The sequence below is a fragment of the Ranitomeya imitator genome, chromosome 8 (genome assembly GCF_032444005.1).
Source record: "Ranitomeya imitator isolate aRanImi1 chromosome 8, aRanImi1.pri, whole genome shotgun sequence".
Classification (NCBI taxonomy): domain Eukaryota; kingdom Metazoa; phylum Chordata; class Amphibia; order Anura; family Dendrobatidae; genus Ranitomeya; species Ranitomeya imitator.
Window position 1 is genome coordinate 2392608 of NC_091289.1, and position 21403 is coordinate 2414010.

A 21403-nucleotide genomic window follows, 5' to 3' on the forward strand; every position below is an offset into this window, starting at 1 on the left:
GCGCTCAGGATCTGGATTCATGGGATCTCTCTGATTCTCGGATCTTTCCTTGGAATCCCTCTGATTCTCTGATCTTTCCTTGGCATTTCTCTGATTCTCTGATCTTTCCTTGGGATCTCGCTGATTCTCGGATCTTTCCTTGGGATCTCGCTGATTCTCGGATCTTTCCTTGGGATCTCGCTGATTCTCGGATCTTTCCTTGGGATCTTGCTGATTCTCGGATCTTTCCTGATTTTTTGGATCTTTCCTTGGGATCTCTCTGATTATCGGATCTTTCCTTGGGATCTCTCTGATTCTCAGATCTTTCCTTGGGATCTCTCTGATTCTCTGATCTTTCCTTGGGTTCTCGCTGATTCTCGGATCTTTCCTTGGGATCTCGCTGAATCTCTGATCTTTCCTTAGGATCTCTCTGATTCTCTGATCTTTCCTTGGGATCTCGCTGATTCTCGGATCTTTCCTTGGAATCCCTCTGATTCTCAGATCTTTCCTTGGGATCTCTCTGATTCTCTGATCTTTCCTTGGAATCTCTCTGATTCTCTGATCTTTCCTTGGGATCTCGCTGAATCTCTGATCTTTCCTTAGGATCTCTCTGATTCTCTGATCTTTCCTTGGGATCTCGCTGATTCTCAGATCTTTCCTTGGAATCCCTCTGATTCTCTGATCTTTCCTTGGGATTTCGCTGATTCTCTGATCTTTCCTTTGGATCTCGCTGATTCTCGGATCTTTCCTTGGGATCTCACTGATTCTCGGATCTTTCCTTGGAATCTCTCTGATTCTCGGATCTTTCCTTGGGATCTTGCTGATTCTCGGATCTTTCCTGATTTTTTGGATCTTTCCTTGCGATCTCTCTGATTATCGGATCTTTCCTTGGGATCTCTCTGATTCTCAGATCTTTCCTTGGGATCTCTCTGATTCTCTGATCTTTCCTTGGGTTCTCGCTGATTCTCGGATCTTTCCTTGGGATCTCGCTGAATCTCTGATCTTTCCTTAGAATCTCTCTGATTCTCTGATCTTTCCTTGGGATCTCGCTGATTCTCGGATCTTTCCTTGGAATCCCTCTGATTCTCAGATCTTTCCTTGGGATCTCTCTGATTCTCTGATCTTTCCTTGGAATCTCTCTGATTCTCTGATCTTTCCTTGGGATCTCGCTGAATCTCTGATCTTTCCTTAGGATCTCTCTGATTCTCTGATCTTTCCTTGGGATCTCGCTGATTCTCAGATCTTTCCTTGGAATCCCTCTGATTCTCTGATCTTTCCTTGGGATTTCGCTGATTCTCTGATCTTTCCTTTGGATCTCGCTGATTCTCGGATCTTTCCTTGGGATCTCGCTGATTCTCGGATCTTTCCTTGGAATCTCTCTGATTCTCGGATCTTTCCTTGGGATCTTGCTGATTCTCGGATCTTTCCTGATTTTTTGGATCTTTCCTTGGGATCTCTCTGATTATCGGATCTTTCCTTGGGATCTCTCTGATTCTCAGATCTTTCCTTGGGATCTCTCTGATTCTCTGATCTTTCCTTGGGTTCTCGCTGATTCTCGGATCTTTCCTTGGGATCTCGCTGAATCTCTGATCTTTCCTTAGGATCTCTCTGATTCTCTGATCTTTCCTTGGGATCTCGCTGATTCTCGGATCTTTCCTTGGAATCCCTGATTCTCAGATCTTTCCTTGGGATCTCTCTGATTCTCTGATCTTTCCTTGGAATCTCTCTGATTCTCTGATCTTTCCTTGGGATCTCGCTGAATCTCTGATCTTTCCTTAGGATCTCTCTGATTCTCTGATCTTTCCTTGGGATCTCGCTGATTCTCAGATCTTTCCTTGGAATCCCTCTGATTCTCTGATCTTTCCTTGGGATTTCGCTGATTCTCTGATCTTTCCTTTGGATCTCGCTGATTCTCGGATCTTTCCTTGGGATCTCGCTGATTCTCGGATCTTTCCTTGGAATCTCTCTGATTCTCGGATCTTTCCTTGGGATCTTGCTGATTTTCGGATCTTTCCTGATTTTTTTGATCTTTCCTTGGGATCTCTCTGATTCTCGGATCTTTCCTTGGGATCTCTCTGATTCTCAGATCTTTCCTTGGGATCTCTCTGATTCTCTGATCTTTCCTTGGGTTCTCGCTGATTCTTGGATCTTTCCTTGGGATCTCGCTGAATCTCTGATCTTTCCTTAGGATCTCTCTGATTCTCTGATCTTTCCTTGGGATCTCGCTGATTCTCGGATCTTTCCTTGGAATCCCTCTGATTCTCAGATCTTTCCTTGGGATCTCTCTGATTCTCTGATCTTTCCTTGGAATCTCTCTGATTCTCTGATCTTTCCTTGGGATCTCGCTGAATCTCTGATCTTTCCTTAGGATCTCTCTGATCTTTCCTTGGGATCTCGCTGATTCTCGGATCTTTCCTTGGAATCCCTCTGATTCTCTGATCTTTCCTTGGGATTTCGCTGATTCTCTGATCTTTCCTTTGGATCTCGCCGATTCTCGGATCTTTCCTTGGGATCTCGCTGATTCTCGGATCTTTCCTTGGAATCTCTCTGATTCTCGGATCTTTCCTTGGGATCTTGCTGATTCTCGGATCTTTCCTGATTTTTTGGATCTTTCCTTGGGATCTCTCTGATTCTCGGATCTTTCCTTGGGATCTCTCTGATTCTCAGATCTTTCCTTGGGATCTCTCTGATTCTCTGATCTTTCCTTGGGTTCTCGCTGATTCTCGGATCTTTCCTTGGGATCTCGCTGAATCTCTGATCTTTCCTTAGGATCTCTCTGATTCTCTGATCTTTCCTTGGGATCTCGCTGATTCTCGGATCTTTCCTTGGAATCTCTCTGATTCTCTGATCTTTCCTTGGGATTTCGCTGATTCTTGGATCTTTCCTTTGAATCTCGCTGATTCTCGGATCTTTCCTTGGGATCTCGCTGATTCTCGGATCTTTCCTTGGGATCTCTCTGTTTTTTTGGATCTTTCCTTGGGATCTCTCTGATTCTCTGATCTTTCCCTGGGATCTCGCTGATTCTCTGATCTTTCCCTGGGATCTCGCAGATTCTCGGATCTTTCCTTGAGATCTCGCTGAATCTCTGATCTTTCCTTAGGATCTCTCTGATTCTCTGATCTTTCCTTGGGATCTCGCTGATTCTCGGATCTTTCCTTGGAATCTCTCTGATTCTCGGATCTTTCCTTGGGATCTTGCTGATTCTCGGATCTTTCCTGATTTTTTGGATCTTTCCTTGGGATCTCTCTGATTATCGGATCTTTCCTTGGGATCTCTCTGATTCTCAGATCTTTCCTTGGGATCTCGCTGATTCTCTGATCTTTTCTTGGGATCTCTCTGATTCTCTGAACTTTCCGTGGGATCTCTCTGATTCTCTGATCTTTCCTTGGGATCTCGCTGATTCTCTGATCTTTCCTTGGGATCTCGCTGATTCTCGGATCTTTCCTTGGAATCTCTCTTATTCTCGGATCTTTCCTTGGGATCTTGCTGATTCTTGGATCTTTCCTTGGGATCTCTCTGATTTTTCTGATCTTTCCTTGGGATCTCTCTGATTCTCGGATCTTTCCTTGGGATCTCTCTGATTCTCAGATCTTTCCTTGGGATCTCGCTGATTCTCAGATCTTTTATTGGGATCTCTCTGATTCTCTTATCTTTCCTTGGGATCTCGGTGATTCTCTGATCTTTCCCTGGGATCTCTCTGATTCTCGGATCTTTCCTTGGAATCTCTCTGATTCTCGGATCTTTCCTTGGGATCTTGCTGATTCTTGGATCTTTCCTTGGGATCTCTCTGATTTTTCTGATCTTTCCTTGGGATCTCTCTGATTCTCGGATCTTTCCTTGGGATCTCTCTGATTCTCAGATCTTTCCTTGGGATCTCGCTGATTCTCAGATCTTTTCTTGGGATCTCTCTGATTCTCTGATCTTTCCCTGGGATCTCTGTTGTGAATTCTGTGGCTGAATTCACTCCTGTGGTCACAAGTGGTACTGCAGCTTCTGAGCTTCCTCCCTCAGGTGTTCTGGTGAGCTCGTTAACTGCTTCATTACTTAACTCCGCCTGATGCTGCTATCCTTGCTCCTTGTCAATGTTTCAGTGTTGGATCTGAGCTTCTCCTGATTGTTCCTGTGACCTGCTGCTCTGTATAGCTAAGTGCTTTTTGCTTTTTTGTTGCTTTTTTTCTGTCCAGCTTGTCTTTTGTTTTGCTGGAAGCTCTGAGACGCAAAGGGTGTACCGCCGTGCCGTTAGTTCGGCACGGTGGGTTTTTTTTGCCCCCTTTGCGTGGTTTTGCTTTAGGGTTTTTTGTAGACTGCAAAGTTCGCTTTACTGTCCTCGCTCTGTCCTAGAATATCGGGCCCCACTTTGCTGAATCTATTTCATCCCTACGTTTTGTCTTTTCATCTTACTCACAGTCATTATATGTGGGGGGCTGCCTTTTCCTTTGGGGAATTTCTCTGGGGCAAGTCAGGCCTATTTTTCTATCTTCAGGCTAGCTAGTTTCTTAGGCTGTGCCGAGTTGCCTAGGTAGTTGTTAGGCGCAATCCACAGCCGCTTTTAGTTGTGTTTAGGATAGGATCAGGTGTGCAGTCTACAGAGTTTCCACGTCTCAGAGCTCGTTCTTGTATTTTTGGGTATTTGTCAGATCACTGTGTGCGCTCTGATCGCTAAGCACACTGTGTTTCTGGATTGCCTTCATAACACCTGTCATTAGCAAACATAACAGTACAAGGAGCCAAACTAATGATTCTCAATAGAGGGAAAGAAAAAGTTCTGACATCATTTTTTTTTTTTTTCTCAGCTCTGTGTTCACTTTTTTTTTTTCCCCTAGACATTTGGGTGATTCTGGACACAGGTGTGGACATGGATATTCAGGGTCTGTGCTCTTCAATGGATAATCTCGTTATAAATGTACAAAAAATTCAAGATACTATTGATCAGAAATCTATGTTAGAACCAAGAATTCCTATTCCTGATTTGTTTTTTGGAGATAGAACTAAGTTTCTAAGTTTCAAAAATAATTGTAAGCTATTTCTGGCCTTGAAACCTCATTCTTCTGGTAATCCTATTCAACAGGTTTTGATTGTTATTTCTTTTTTGCGCGGCGACCCTCAAGACTGGGCATTTTCTCTTGCGCCAGGAGACCCTGCATTGAGTAGTGTCGATGCGTTTTTCCTGGCGCTCGGATTGCTGTACGATGAGCCTAATTCAGTGGATCAGGCTGAGAAAAATTTGCTGGCTTTGTGCCAGGGTCAGGATGATATAGAAGTATATTGTCAGAAATTTAGGAAATTGTCAGTACTCACTCAGTGGAATGAATCTGCGCTGGCAGCTTTGTTCAGAAAGGGTCTCTCTGAGGCTCTTAAGGATGTCATGGTGGGATTTCCTATGCCTGCTGGTTTGAATGAGTCTTTGTCTTTGGCCATTCAGATCGGTCGACGCTTGCGCGAGCGTAAATCTGTGCACCATTTGGCGGTACTGCCTGAGGTTAAACCTGAGCCTATGCAGTGCGATAGGACTATGACTAGAGTTGAACGGCAAGAACACAGACGTCTGAATGGTCTGTGTTTCTACTGTGGTGATTCCACTCATGCTATTTCTGATTGTCCTAAGCGCACTAAGCGGTCCGCTAGGTCTGCCGTCATTGGTACTGTACAGTCCAAATTCTTTCTGTCCATTACCTTGATATGCTCTTTGTCGTCGTTTTCTGTCATGGCGTTTGTGGATTCAGGCGCTGCCCTAAATCTGATGGATTTGGATTATGCTAAACGTTGTGGTTTTTTCTTGGAGCCCTTGCGGTGTCCTATTCCATTGAGAGGAATTGATGCTACACCTTTGGCCAAGAATAAGCCTCAATACTGGGCCCAGCTGACCATGTGCATGGCTCCTGCACATCAGGAAGTTATTCGCTTTCTGGTGTTGCATAATCTGCATGATGTGGTCGTGTTGGGGTTGCCATGGCTACAAACCCATAATCCAGTATTGGATTGGAATTCCATGTCGGTATCCAGCTGGGGTTGTCAGGGGGTACATGGTGATGTTCCATTTTTGTCGATTTCGTCATCCACCCCTTCTGAGGTCCCAGAGTTCTTGTCTGATTATCAGGATGTATTTGAAGAGCCCAAGTCCGATGCTCTACCTCCGCATAGGGATTGTGATTGTGCTATCAATTTGATTCCTGGTAGTAAATTCCCTAAAGGTCGATTATTTAATTTATCCGTGCCCGAACACGCCGCTATGCGCAGTTATGTGAAGGAATCCCTGGAGAAGGGACATATTCGCCCATCGTCATCACCACTGGGAGCAGGGTTCTTCTTTGTAGCCAAGAAGGATGGTTCGCTGAGACCTTGTATAGATTACCGCCTTCTTAATAAGATCAGTGTTAAATTTCAGTATCCCTTGCCATTGCTATCTGACTTGTTTGCTCGGATTAAGGGGGCTAGTTGGTTCACTAAGATAGATCTTCGTGGTGCGTATAATCTGGTGAGAATCAGGCAAGGAGATGAATGGAAAACTGCATTCAATACGCCCGAGGGTCATTTTGAGTATCTAGTGATGCCGTTCAGACTTGCCAATGCTCCATCTGTGTTTCAGTCTTTTATGCATGACATCTTCCGTGAGTATCTGGATAAATTCCTGATTGTTTACTTGGATGACATTTTGATCTTCTCAGATGATTGGGAGTCTCATGTGAAGCAGGTCAGAATGGTTTTTCAGGTCCTGCGTGCTAACTCTTTGTTTGTGAAGGGATCAAAGTGTCTCTTCGGTGTGCAGAAAGTTTCATTTTTGGGGTTCATCTTTACCCCTTCTACTATCGAGATGGATCCAGTTAAGGTCCAAGCCATCCAGGATTGGATTCAGCCGACATCTCTGAAAAGTCTGCAAAAGTTCCTGGGCTTTGCTAATTTTTATCGTCGCTTCATCTGTAATTTTTCTAGCATTGCCAAACCATTGACCGATTTGACCAAGAAGGGTGCTGATTTGGTTAATTGGTCTTCTGCTGCTGTGGAAGCTTTTCAGGAGTTGAAGCGTCGTTTTTGTTCTGCCCCTGTGTTGTGTCAGCCAGATGTTTCTCTTCCGTTCCAGGTCGAGGTTGATGCTTCTGAGATTGGAGCAGGGGCGGTTTTGTCACAGAGAGGTTCTGATTGCTCAGTGATGAAACCATGTGCTTTCTTTTCCAGGAAGTTTTCGCCCGCTGAGCGTAATTATGATGTGGGCAATTGAGAGTTGCTGGCCATGAAGTGGGCATTCGAGGAGTGGCGTCATTGGCTTGAAGGAGCTAAGCATCGCGTGGTGGTATTGACTGATCATAAGAACTTGACTTATCTCGAGTCTGCCAAGCGCTTGAATCCTAGACAGGCCCGTTGGTCGTTATTTTTTGCCCGCTTCGACTTTGTGGTTTCGTACCTTCCGGGCTCTAAAAATGTGAAGGCGGATGCTCTGTCTAGGAGTTTTGTGCCCGACTCTCCGGGTTTATCTGAGCCAGCGGGTATCCTCAAGGAAGGAGTCATTGTGTCTGCCATCTCCCCTGATTTGCGGCGGGTGCTGCAAAAATTTCAGGCGAATAAACCTGATCGTTGTCCAGCAGAGAAACTGTTCGTCCCTGATAGGTGGACTAATAAACTTATCTCTGAACTTCATTGTTCGGTGTTGGCTGGTCATCCTGGAATCTTTGGTACCAGAGAGTTAGTGGCTAGATCCTTCTGGTGGCCATCTCTGTCACGGGATGTACGTACTTTTGTGCAGTCCTGTGGGATTTGTGCTAGGGCTAAGCCCTGCTGTTCTCGTGCCAGTGGGTTGCTTTTGCCCTTGCCGGTCCCAAAGAGGCCTTGGACACATATTTCTATGGATTTCATTTCTGACCTTCCCGTTTCTCAAAAGATGTCAGTCATTTGGGTGGTCTGTGATCGCTTTTCTAAAATGGTCCATCTGGTGCCCTTGGCTAAATTGCCTTCCTCCTCTGATTTGGTACCTTTGTTCTTTCAGCATGTGGTTCGGTTGCATGGCATTCCTGAGAATATTGTTTCTGACAGAGGTTCCCAGTTTGTTTCAAGGTTTTGGCGAGCCTTTTGTGGTAGGATGGGCATTGACCTATCCTTTTCCTCGGCTTTCCATCCTCAGACTAATGGCCAGACCGAACGAACCAATCAGACCTTGGAAACATATCTGAGATGTTTTGTTTCTGCAGACCAGGATGATTGGGTGTCCTTTTTGCCGTTGGCTGAGTTCGCCCTTAATAATCGGGCCAGCTCGGCTACCTTGGTTTCTCCATTTTTTTGCAATTCTGGGTTCCATCCTCGTTTCTCTTCAGGACAGGTTGAGTCTTCGGACTGTCCTGGTGTGGATTCTGTGGTGGATAGGTTGCAGCAGATCTGGACTCAGGTAGTGGACAATTTGATCTTGTCCCAGGAGAAAGCTCAACTTTTCGCTAATCGCAGACGCCGTGTGGGTCCCCGACTTCGTGTTGGGGATCTGGTTTGGTTATCTTCTCGTCATATTCCTATGAAGGTTTCCTCTCCTAAATTTAAACCTCGTTTTATTGGTCCGTATAGGATTTCTGAGGTTCTCAATCCTGTGTCTTTTCGTTTGACCCTCCCAGACTCCTTTTCCATACATAATGTATTCCATAGGTCGTTGTTGCGGAGATACGTGGCACCTATGGTTCCATCTGTTGAGCCTCCTGCCCCGGTTTTGGTGGAGGGGGAATTGGAGTATATTGTGGAGAAGATTTTGGATTCTCGTGTTTCTAGACGGAAACTCCAGTATCTGGTTAAATGGAAGGGTTATGCTCAGGAAGATAATTCCTGGGTTTTTGCCTCTGATGTTCATGCTTCCGATCTTGTTCGTGCCTTTCATGCGGCTCATCCTGGTCGGCCTGGGGGCTCTGGTGAGGGTTCGGTGACCCCTCCTCAAGGGGGGGGGTACTGTTGTGAATTCTGTGGCTGAATTCACTCCTGTGGTCACAAGTGGTACTGCAGCTTCTGAGCTTCCTCCCTCAGGTGTTCTGGTGAGCTCGTTAACTGCTTCATTACTTAACTCCGCCTGATGCTGCTATCCTTGCTCCTTGTCAATGTTTCAGTGTTGGATCTGAGCTTCTCCTGATTGTTCCTGTGACCTGCTGCTCTGTATAGCTAAGTGCTTTTTGCTTTTTTGTTGCTGTTTTTCTGTCCAGCTTGTCTTTTGTTTTGCTGGAAACTCTGAGACGCAAAGGGTGTACCGCCGTGCCGTTAGTTCGGCACGGTGGTTTTTTTTTGCCCCCTTTGCGTGGTTTTGCTTTAGGGTTTTTTGTAGACTGCAAAGTTCGCTTTACTGTCCTCGCTCTGTCCTAGAATATCGGGCCCCACTTTGCTGAATCTATTTCATCCCTACGTTTTGTCTTTTCATCTTACTCACAGTCATTATATGTGGGGGGCTGCCTTTTCCTTTGGGGAATTTCTCTGGGGCAAGTCAGGCCTATTTTTCTATCTTCAGGCTAGCTAGTTTCTTAGGCTGTGCCGAGTTGCCTAGGTAGTTGTTAGGCGCAATCCACAGCCGCTTTTAGTTGTGTTTAGGATAGGATCAGGTGTGCAGTCTACAGAGTTTCCACGTCTCAGAGCTCGTTCTTGTATTTTTGGGTATTTGTCAGATCACTGTGTGCGCTCTGATCGCTAAGCACACTGTGTTTCTGGATTGCCTTCATAACACCTGTCATTAGCAAACATAACAGATCTCTCTGATTCTCTGATCTTTCCTTGGGATCTCGCTGATTCTCTGATTTTTCCCTGGGATCTCTCTGATTCTCTGATCTTTCCTTGGGATCTCTCTGATTCTCTGATATTTCCTTGGGATCTCGCTGATTCTCGGATCTTTCCTTGGAATCTCTCTGATTCTCGGATCTATCCTTGGGATCTTGCTGATTCTCGCATCTTTCCTTGGGATCTCTCTGATTTTTCTGATCTTTCCTTGGGATCTCTCTGATCCTCGGATCTTTCCTTAGGATCTCTCTGATTCTCTGATCTTTCCTTGGAATCTCTGATTCTCGGATCTTTCCTTGGGATCTTGCTGATTCTCGGATCTTTCCTTGGGATCTCGCTGATTCTCGGATCTTTCCTTGTGATCTCTCTGATTCTCTGATCTTTCCCTGGGATCTCTCTAATTCTCTGATCTTTCCTTGGGATCTCGCTGATTCTCTGATCTTTCCTTGGAATCTCTGATTCTCGGATCTTTCCTTGGGATCTTGCTGATTCTCGGATCTTTCCTTGGGATCTCGCTGATTCTCTGATCTTTTCTTGGGATCTCCCTGATTCTCTGATGTTTCCCTGGGATCTCCCTGATTCTCTGATCTTTCCTTGGGATCTCTCTGATTCTCTAATCTTTCCTTGGGATCTCGCTGATTCTCGGATCTATCCTTGGGATCTTGCTGATTCTCGGATCTTTCCTTGGGATCTCTCTGATTTTTCAGATTTTTCCTTGGGATCTCTCTGATGCTCTGATCTTTCCTTGGGATCTCTCTGATTCTCAGATCTGTCATTGGGATCTCTCTGACTCTCTGATCTTTTCTTGAGATCTCGCTGATTCTCAGATCTTCCCTTGAGATCTCTGATTCTTGGATCTTCCCTTGGGATCTCTCTGATTCTTGGATCTTCCTTTGGGATCTCCCTGATTCTCTGATCTTTTCTTGGGATCTCTCTGATTCTCTGATCTTTCCTTGAGATCTCTCTGATTCTCGGATCTTTCATTGGGATCTCTGATTCCCGGATCTTTCCTTGGGATCTCTCTGATTCTCTGATCTTTTCTTGAGATCTCTCTGATTCTCTGATCTTCTCTTGAGATCTCTCTGATTCTTGGATCTTCCCTTGAGATCTCGCTGATTCTTGGAACTTTACTTGAGAGCTCTCTGATTCTCGGATCTTTTCTTGAGATCTCTCTGATTCTTGGGATCTTTCCTCGGGATCCTGGTGATGGGGGGCTGGCGCTTTGGCGATCAGCTGCTGCCTCCTCATGTTCCTCGGTCTGTGATGTGGGGGCCCCTGGACCCTCTGGTAACTCTTCCTGGCACTGGGTCTTCTCTGCAGGGGCGGTCGTGTGATGACCCATGTGGCCACCATCGTCCTGTAGGGGAGGAGGTGAGACCCTGCGGGGCGGATACCGCCTAGCCATTCACTTATTGTCTGGGCTTGCTGAGAGTTGTAGTCCTCCACCCTGTGGCCTGACAGGAGGCTGTGGTTCCCTGGCAGTGGGATCCTGGGGATTTTCGGGCCGCTCCCTTGTTTACCCTGCTCGCCCGTACATCACCATCATTTCCTGTGTATTGTCTGTATTGTTAAAGGGGCGGCGCTCCTGCAGGTGCGACTCCAGATGTGCAGCGCGGGGATCAGGCCACAGGTTGAGTCTTGCCGATCCAGAATCCGGGAGAGCAGAGGCTGCACTGGGTTATGTATGTCCTGTGGTGGCTGGTTATACTGGGAGCAGTAGTCCTCCAGTGCTGGCGCTGCCGGGGTGAAGTCATCCAAAGAGCCAGTGAGAACTGCCGGGAAGAGTTGTCAGAGGGACAGAGGCTCCCAGAAATGGAGATCAGCCCAAGGCTGAGATACGCCAAGGCTGAGATACGCCGAGGCCCGAGGCTGAGATACGCCGAGGCTGAGATACGCCGAGGCCCGAGGCTGAGATACGCCGAGGCTGAGATACGCCGAGGCCCGAGGCTGAGATACGCCGAGGCTGAGATACGCCGAGGCTGAGATACGCCGAGGCTGAGATACGCCGAGGCCCGAGGCTGAGATACGCCAAGGCTGAGATACGCCGAGGCTGAGATACCCCGAGGCTGAGATACCCCGAGGCTGAGATACGCCGAGGCTGAGATACGCCGAGGCCCGAGGCTGAGATACGCCGCTCAGATGCTGTGCTGACATTGGAGATTTGGCATTTGCTGCAGGAGAGCCAGAAGCAGCTGGGACCTCATCAGGAGATCACACAGCTGCAGTTTTGTCACAGTGTACACAAGGAATCAGGACTGTGGGGTCGGTACCCCAAACCTCCCGATCCACTCCACAGCCCCGGTCACTAGTGTCATGGAAAGAACTGCAGGAACCAGAAGCCGAGATCCTGAGATCAGGAACAGAACGGACATTTCTGGGACATTTCCCAACTTTTGTGCCGTTGTCTCTGACCAGAAGAACAATGTAACATCTCCAGACTCTGCCTCTAGCAATCCTAGGAGCAGCTCTCACTGACATTTTGCTTGGTCTTCCAGACCTTATCTTGACCTCCACTGTTAGGGTACCATCACACTATACGATTTACCTACGATCACGACCAGCGATATGACCTGGCCGTGATCGTAAGTAAATCGTAGTGTGGTCGCTGGGGAGCTGTCACACAGACAGCTCTCCAGTGACCAACGATGCCGAGGTCCCCGGGTAACCAGGGTAAACATCGGGTTACTAAGCGCAGGGCCGCGCTTAGTAACCCGATGTTTACCCTGGTTACCAGCGTAAAAACAAACAAACAGCACATACTTACATTCTGGTGTCCGTCAGGTCCCTTGCCGTCTCTGCTTCCCGCACTCAGTGACTGCCGGCCGTAAAGTGAAAGTGAAAGCACACGTCACCGCTGCGCTCTGCTTTCACTTTACGGCCGGCAGTCACAGTGCGGGAAGCAGAGACGGCAAGGGACCTGACGGACACCAGAATGTAAGTATGTGCTGTTTGTTTTTTTTTACGCTGGTAACCAGGGTAAACATCGGGTTACTAAGCGCGGCCCTGCGCTTAGTAACCCGATGTTTACCCTGGTTACAAGCGAACGCATCGCTAGATCACATCCCTAGATCGCTAGATCGGTGTCACACACACCAATCTAGCGATGACAGCGGGAGATCCAGCGACGAAAGAAAGTTCTAAACGATCTGCTACGACGTACGATTCTCAGCAGGATCCCTGATCGCTGCTGTGTGTCAGACACAGCGATATCGTAACGATATCGCTGGAACGTCACGAATCGTACCGTTGTAGCGATCGAAATGTTATAGTGTGACGGTGCCCTTACTGGTAACTGCTAATTCTTAATTACATATTGAACTGAGGAAAGGGCGACTTGTAAACCTTCTGCTCTGTTCTCATAGCTTCTCCTGCCTTGTGCCCTCCTCCCATGGCTGCTGTTTCTTGGCACAAGGTTAGAGGTTATTATAAAGCTGGAAATTGGCATCACCCGGCGTTTACCAACGATGATAGTGAAGGAGACACAACCCTAACAGATCTCCGGTGATGGATATGAGGCATTCTCAGTGATGTCACCGCTGATCTCCGGTGATGGATAGGAGACATTCTCAGTGATGTCACCGCTGATCTCTGGTGATGGATAGGAGACATTCTCAGTGATGTCACCTCTGATCTCCGGTGATGGATAGGAGGCATTCTCAGTGATGTCACCTCTGATCTCCGGTGATGGATAGGAGGCATTCTCAGTGATGTCACCGCTGATCTCTGGTGATGGATAGGAGACATTCTCAGTGATGTCACCTCTGATCTCTGGTGATGGATAGGAGGCATTCTCAGTGATGTCACCGCTGATCTCCGGTGATGGATAGGAGGCATTCTCAGTGATGTCACCGCTGATCTCTGGTGATGGATAGGAGACATTCTCAGTGATGTCACCTCTGATCTCTGGTGATGGATAGGAGGCATTCTCAGTGATGTCACCGCTGATCTCTGGTGATGGATAGGAGACATTCTCAGTGATGTCACCGCTGATCTCTGGTGATGGATAGGAGACATTCTCAGTGATGTCACCGCTGATCTCTGGTGATGGATAGGAGACATTCTCAGTGATGTCACCGCTGATCTCTGGTGATGGATAGGAGGCATTCTCAGAGATGTCACCGCTGATCTCTGGTGATGGATAGGAGACATTCTCAGTGATGTCACCTCTGATCTCCGGTGATGGATAGGAGGCATTCTCAGTGATGTCACCTCTGATCTCTGGTGATGGATAGGAGGCATTCTCAGTGATGTCACCGCTGATCTCTGGTGATGGATAGGAGACATTCTCAGTGATGTCACCGCTGATCTCTGGTGATGGATAGGAGGCATTCTCAGTGATGTCACCGCTGATCTCCGGTGATGGATAGGAGACATTCTCAGTGATGTCACCGCTGATCTCCGGTGATGGATAGGAGACATTCTCTGTGATGTCACCTCTGATCTCTGGTGATGGATAGGAGACATTCTCAGTGATGTCACCTCTGATCTCTGGTGATGGATAGGAGACATTCTCAGTGATGTCACCTCTGATTTCTGGTGATGGATAGGAGGCATTCTCAGTGATGTCACCGCTGATCTCTGGTGATGGATAGGAGACATTCTCAGTGATGTCACCGCTGATCTCTGGTGATGGATAGGAGGCATTCTCAGTGATGTCACCTCTGATCTCTGGTGATGGATAGGAGACATTCTCAGTGATGTCACCTCTGATCTCTGGTGATGGATAGGAGACATTCTCAGTGATGTCACCTCTGATCTCTGGTGATGGATAGGAGACATTCTCAGTGATGTCACCGCTGATCTCTGGTGATGGATAGGAGACATTCTCTGTGATGTCACCTCTGATCTCTGGTGATGGATAGGAGACATTCTCAATGATGTCACCTCTGATCTCTGGTGATGGATAGGAGGCATTCTCAGTGATGTCACCGCTGATCTCTAGTGATGGATAGGAGACATTCTCAGTGATGTCACCGCTGATCTCTGGTGATGGATAGGAGACATTCTCAGTGATGTCACCGCTGATCTCTGGTGATGGATAGGAGGCATTCTCAGTGATGTCACCTCTGATCTCTGGTGATGGATAGGAGACATTCTCAGTGATGTCACCTCTGATCTCTGGTGATGGATAGGAGACATTCTCAGTGATGTCACCTCTGATCTCTGGTGATGGATAGGAGACATTCTCAGTGATGTCACCGCTGATCTCTGGTGATGGATAGGAGACATTCTCAGTGATGTCACCGCTGATCTCTGGTGATGGATAGGAGACATTCTCAGTGATGTCACCTCTGATCTCTGGTGATGGATAGGAGGCATTCTCAGTGATGTCACCGCTGATCTCTGGTGATGGATAGGAGACATTCTCAGTGATGTCACCGCTGATCTCTGGTGATGGATAGGAGGCATTCTCAGTGATGTCACCTCTGATCTCTGGTGATGGATAGGAGACATTCTCAGTGATGTCACCGCTGATCTCTGGTGATGGATAGGAGGCATTCTCAGTGATGTCACCGCTGATCTCTAGTGATGGATAGGAGACATTCTCAGTGATGTCACCTCTGATCTCTGGTGATGGATAGGAGACATTCTCAGTGATGTAACCGCTGATCTCTGGTGATGGATAGGAGACATTCTCAGTGATGTCACCGCTGATCTCTGGTGATGGATAGGAGACATTCTCAGTGATGTCACCGCTGATCTCTGGTGATGGATAGGAGACATTCTCAGTGATGTCACCGCTGATCTCTGGTGATGGATAGGAGACATTCTCAGTGATGTCACCGCTGATCTCTGGTGATGGATAGGAGACATTCTCAGTGATGTCACCGCTGATCTCTGGTGATGGATAGGAGACATTCTCAGTGATGTCACCGCTGATCTCTGGTGATGGATAGGAGGCATTCTCAGTGATGTCACCTCTGATCTCTGGTGATGGATAGGAGACATTCTCAGTGATGTCACCGCTGATCTCTGGTGATGGATAGGAGACATTCTCAGTGATGTCACCGCTGATCTCTGGTGATGGATAGGAGGCATTCTCAGTGATGTCACCTCTGATCTCTGGTGATGGATAGGAGACATTCTCAGTGATGTCACCGCTGATCTCTGGTGATGGATAGGAGGCATTCTCAGTGATGTCACCGCTGATCTCTGGTGATGGATAGGAGGCATTCTCAGTGATGTCACCGCTGATCTCTGGTGATGGATAGGAGGCATTCTCAGTGATGTCACCGCTGATCTCTGGTGATGGATAGGAGGCATTCTCAGTGATGTCTGTTATGGACCTGGTGGTTAGGAGCACCCGGAACGACCTGATGGTTAAACTCACACAGGACAAGCTCTGGGAAGTGGGAGCTCTGCTGACCGCAACCCCTAATCCTATCACACAACTAGAAATAGCCGTGGAGCGTACATAACTCGGCCTAGACGCCTCTTCACAGCCTAAGAGCTAACTAGCCCTAGAGATAGAAAATAAAGCCTACCTTGCCTCAGAGAAATTCCCCAAAGGAAAAGGCAGCCCCCCACATATATCGACTGTGAGTTAAGATGAAGTCACAAACACAGAAATGAAACTGGTTTCAGCAAAGGGAGGCCAGACTTACTAAACAGACTGAGGATAGGAAAGGTATCTTTGCGGTCAGCACAAAAACTACAAGAAGACCACGCAGAGTGTGCAAAAAGACCTCCGCACCGACTCACGGTGCGGAGGTGCCACTCTGCATCCCAGAGCTTCCAGCTAGCAAGGCAAAATGATGATAACCAGCTGGACAAGAAAACAATGAGCAAATAATTAACTAGCAGGGACTTAGCTTCTGCTGGAGTAGACAGGTCACCAGAAAGATCCAAGAGCGAACTGAACCAGTACAAGAACATTGACAGCTGGCATGGAGTAACGATCTGAGTGGAGTTAAATAGAGCAGCCAACCAAAGGATTAACCATGTCACCTGTGGAAGGAACCTCAGAAGCAGCAGCTCCACTCACAGCCACCAGAGGGAGTCCATGGACAGAACTCGCCGAAGTACCATTCATGACCACAGGAGGGAGTTCGATAACAGAATTCACAACAGATGTCACCGCTGATCTCTAGTGATGGATAGGAGGCATTCTCAGTGATTTCACCGCTGATCTCTGGTGATGGATAGGAGGCATTCTCAGTGATGTCACCGCTGATCTCTGGTGATGGATAGGAGATATTCTCAGTGATGTCACCGCTGATCTCTGGTGATGGATAGGAGGCATTCTCAGTGATGTCACCTCTGATCTCTGGTGATGGATAGGAGGCATTCTCAGTGATGTCACCGCTGATCTCTAGTGATGGATAGGAGGCATTCTCAGTGATGTCACCGCTGATCTCTGGTGATGGATAGGAGGCATTCTCAGTGATGTCACCTCTGATCTCTGGTGATGGATCGGAGGCATTCTCAGTGATGTCACCTCTGATCTCTGGTGATGGATAGGAGGCATTCTCAGTGATGTCACCGCTGATCTCTAGTGATGGATAGGAGGCATTCTCAGTGATGTCACCGCTGATCTCTGGTGATGGATAGGAGACATTCTCAGTGATGTCACCTCTGATCTCTGGTGATGGATAGGAGGCATTCTCAGTGATGTCACCGCTGATCTCTAGTGATGGATAGGAGACATTCTCAGTGATGTCACCTCTGATCTCTGGTGATGGATAGGAGGCATTCTCAGTGATGTCACCTCTGATCTCTGGTTATGGATAGGAGGCATTCTCAGTGATGTCACCTCTGATCTCTGGTGATGGATAGGAGGCATTCTCAGTGATGTCACCGCTGATCTCTGGTGATGAATAGGAGATATTCTCAGTGATGTCACCTCTGATCTCTGGTGATGGATAGGAGGCATTCTCAGTGATGTCACCGCTGATCTCTGGAGATGGATAGGAGACATTCTCAGTGATGTCACCGCTGATCTCTGGTGATGGATAGGAGGCATTCTCAGTGATGTCACCTCTGATCTCTGGTGATGGATAGGAGGCATTCTCAGTGATGTCACCGCTGATCTCTGGTGATGGATAGGAGACATTCTCAGTGATGTCACCGCTGATCTCTGGTGATGGATAGGAGGCATTCTCAGTGATGTCACCTCTGATCTCTGGTGATGGATAGGAGGCATTCTCAGTGATGTCACCGCTGATCTCTAGTGATGGATAGAAGGCATTCTCAGTGATGTCACCGCTGATCTCTGGTGATGGATCGGAGGCATTCTCAGTGATGTCACCTCTGATCTCTGGTGATGGATCGGAGGCATTCTCAGTGATGTCACCTCTGATCTCTGGTGATGGATAGGAGGCATTCTCAGTGATATCACCGCTGATCTCTAGTGATGGATAGGAGGCATTCTCAGTGATGTCACCGCTGATCTCTGGTGATGGATAGGAGACATTCTCAGTGATGTCACCTCTGATCTCTGGTGATGGATAGGAGGCATTCTCAGTGATGTCACCGCTGATCTCTAGTGATGGATAGGAGGCATTCTCAGTGATGTCACCGCTGATCTCTGGTGATGGATAGGAGACATTCTCAGTGATGTCACCGCTGATCTCTAGTGATGGATAGGAGACATTCTCAGTGATGTCACCTCTGATCTCTGGTGATGGATAGGAGGCATTCTCAGTGATGTCACCTCTGATCTCTGGTTATGGATAGGAGGCATTCTCAGTGATGTCACCTCTGATCTCTGGTGATGGATAGGAGGCATTCTCAGTGATGTCACCTCTGATCTCTGGTGATGGATAGGAGACATTCTCAGTGATGTCACCGCTGATCTCTGGTGATGAATAGGAGATATTCTCAGTGATGTCACCTCTGATCTCTGGTGATGGATAGGAGGCATTGTCAGTGATGTCACCTCTGATCTCTGGTGATGGATAGGAGGCATTCTCAGTGATGTCACCGCTGATCTCTGGTGATGGATAGGAGACATTCTCAGTGATGTCACCGCTGATCTCTGGTGATGGATAGAAGGCATTCTCAGTGATGTCACCTCTGATCTCTGGTGATGGATAGGAGGCATTCTCAGTGATGTCACCGCTGATCTCTAGTGATGGATAGGAGGCATTCTCAATGATGTCACCACTGATCTCTGGTGATGGATAGGAGGCATTCTCAGTGATGTCACCTCTGATCTCTGGTGATGGATAGGAGGCATTCTCAGTGATGTCACCGCTGATCTCTAGTGATGGATAGGAGGCATTCTCAGTGATGTCACCGCTGATCTCTGGTGATGGATAGGAGACATTCTCAGTGATGTCACTGCTGATCTCTAGTGATGGATAGGAGACATTCTCAGTGATGTCACCTCTGATCTCTGGTGATGGATAGGAGGCATTCTCAGTGATGTCACCTCTGATCTCTGGTTATGGATAGGGGGCATTCTCAGTGATGTCACCTCTGATCTCTGGTGATGGATAGGAGGCATTCTCAGTGATGTCACCGCTGATCTCTGGTGATGAATTGGAGATATTCTCAGTGATGTCACCTCTGATCTCTGGTGATGGATAGGAGACATTCTCAGTGATGTCACCTCTGATCTCTGGTGATGGATAGGAGGCATTCTCAGTGATGTCACCGCTGATCTCTAGTGATGGATAGGAGGCATTCTCAGTGATGTCACCGCTGATCTCTGGTGATGGATAGGAGACATTCTCAGTGATGTCACCGCTGATCTCTAGTGATGGATAGGAGACATTCTCAGTGATGTCACCTCTGATCTCTGGTGATGGATAGGAGGCATTCTCAGTGATGTCACCTCTGATCTCTGGTGATGGATAGGAGACATTCTCAGTGATGTCACCGCTGATCTCTGGTGATGAATAGGAGATATTCTCAGTGATGTCACCTCTGATCTCTGGTGATGGATAGGAGGCATTGTCAGTGATGTCACCTCTGATCTCTGGTGATGGATAGGAGGCATTCTCAGTGATGTCACCGCTGATCTCTGGTGATGGATAGGAGACATTCTCAGTGATGTCACCGCTGATCTCTGGTGATGGATAGAAGGCATTCTCAGTGATGTCACCGCTGATCTCTGGTGATGGATAGGAGACATTCTCAGTGATGTCACCTCTGATCTCTGGTGATGGATAGGAGGCATTCTCAATGATGTCACCACTGATCTCTGGTGATGGATAGGAGGCATTCTCAGTGATGTCACCTCTGATCTCTGGTGATGGATAGGAGGCATTCTCAGTGATGTCACCGCTGATCTCTAGTGATGGATAGGAGGCATTCTCAATGATGTCACCACTGATCTCTGGTGATGGATAGGAGGCATTCTCAGTGATGTCACCACTGATCTCTGGTGATGGATAGGAGGCATTCTCAGTGATGTCACCTCTGATCTCTGGTGATGGATAGGAGGCATTCTCAGTGATGTCACCGCTGATCTCTGGTGATGGATAGGAGACATTCTCAGTGATGTCACCGCTGATCTCTAGTGATGGATAGGAGACATTCTCAGTGATGTCACCTCTGATCTCTGGTGATGGATAGGAGGCATTCTCAGTGATGTCACCTCTGATCTCTGGTTATGGATAGGGGGCATTCTCAGTGATGTCACCTCTGATCTCTGGTGATGGATAGGAGGCATTCTCAGTGATGTCACCGCTGATCTCTGGTGATGAATTGGAGATATTCTCAGTGACGTCACCGCTGATCTCTGGTGATGGATAGGAGACATTCTCAGTGATGTCACCTCTGATCTCTGGTGATGGATAGGAGACATTCTCAGTGATGTCACCTCTGATCTCTGGTGATGGATAGGAGGCATTCTCAGTGATGTCACCGCAGATCTCTGGTGATGGATAGGAGACATTCTCAGTGATGTCACCTCTGATCTCTGGTGATGGATAGGAGACATTCTCAGTGATGTCACCTCTGACCTCTGGTGATGGATAGGAGACATTCTCAGTGATGTCACCTCTGATCTCTGGTGATGGATAGGAGACATTCTCAGTGATGTCACCTCTGATCTCTGGTGATGGATAGGAGACATTCTCAGTGATGTCACCGCTGATCTCTGGTGATGGATAGGAGGCATTCTCAGTGATGTCACCGCTGATCTCTGGTGATGGATAGGAGGCATTCTCAGTGATGTCACCGCTGATCTCTGGTGATGGATAGGAGACATTCTCAGTGATGTCACCGCTGATCTCTGGTGATGTCTCTTTCTTGTATATATCATATGATCCAGCCATCGCAGAGTTAATCTCGGGGGTGTGCACTTTTGTTCGGCCCCACCCTGAGGGCGCAGGACTCTGCAGGTTTTGTGCCTGGAATGCAGGAAGGGTAGTGGCTGCAGGTGAGGGATCTGTGGGATCAGCGGAGTCATACTGAGCGAGACTGAAAACCGAAACTGCTGCAGATCCCACCAAGGTGAAGGTATATAGTGTATACAGAGGGCTCTGAGGTCACGTCACCGCTGTAGGCGATTTTGTTTTTGGCGCAGTTCCCCAGGGGCTGGAATATGGCCTCTCTCTATAGAGAATCTGGGGGGACAGGACGCCCGATCAATGGACCCGAGGTCACCCCACAGAGCGTACATGGGGTGGGCGGAGCCATTGTAAGACCCCCTCCCCTCAGGTGGTGTGCGGAAATCTGTGTATGAACTTTCACCTTCTGTAAAAATCCCCACAAAGGACGCGGCACATCCAAAGGTGAGTGCTCTGCT

At 47.7% G+C, this 21403-nt stretch overlaps 2 protein-coding genes across 8 annotated transcripts in view; one reads left to right on the forward strand and one right to left on the reverse strand.

The window, feature by feature from the left end:
- MST1R (macrophage stimulating 1 receptor) overlaps nucleotides 1–21403 on the forward strand; it is a 55922-nt gene that overhangs the window by 270 nt on the left and 34249 nt on the right. For 2 of the 7 annotated variants that reach the window (XM_069736013.1, XM_069736014.1), the window contains exon 1: nucleotides 20998–21114. The exons of 2 other annotated variants lie outside the window; for them this stretch is intronic. The gene's annotated coding sequence lies outside the window, so the exon portion shown is untranslated. Of the gene's footprint in view, nucleotides 1–20974; nucleotides 21115–21184; nucleotides 21390–21403 lie in introns of those variants that run through there. 3 more of the 7 variants (XM_069736008.1, XM_069736007.1, XM_069736009.1) reach the window with 3 other exon arrangements.
- On the reverse strand, nucleotides 5–10481 carry LOC138647468 (trichohyalin-like). Its single transcript, XM_069736473.1, has 5 exons — nucleotides 9656–10481; nucleotides 3287–3827; nucleotides 1619–3194; nucleotides 741–1565; nucleotides 5–667 (listed from the first exon to the last, which is right to left on the reverse strand). The coding sequence occupies exons 1-5, from the start codon at nucleotides 10479–10481 to the stop codon at nucleotides 5–7; spliced, it is 4431 nt and encodes a 1476-aa protein (XP_069592574.1).

Coding starts and splice junctions, on each gene's coding strand:
- LOC138647468 (XM_069736473.1), bottom strand. CDS start 10,481: ATGACAGATCTGAGAATCAGAGAGATCCCAAGGAAAGATCAGAGCATC. Junction 3,828..9,655: donor GTTATGTTTGCTAATGACAG/GTGTTATGAAGG, acceptor TCTGAGAATCAG/AGAGATCCCAAGGAAAGATC. Junction 3,195..3,286: donor AAGAAAAGATCAGAGAATCA/GCGAGATCCCAA, acceptor CCAAAAAATCAG/GAAAGATCCGAGAATCAGCA.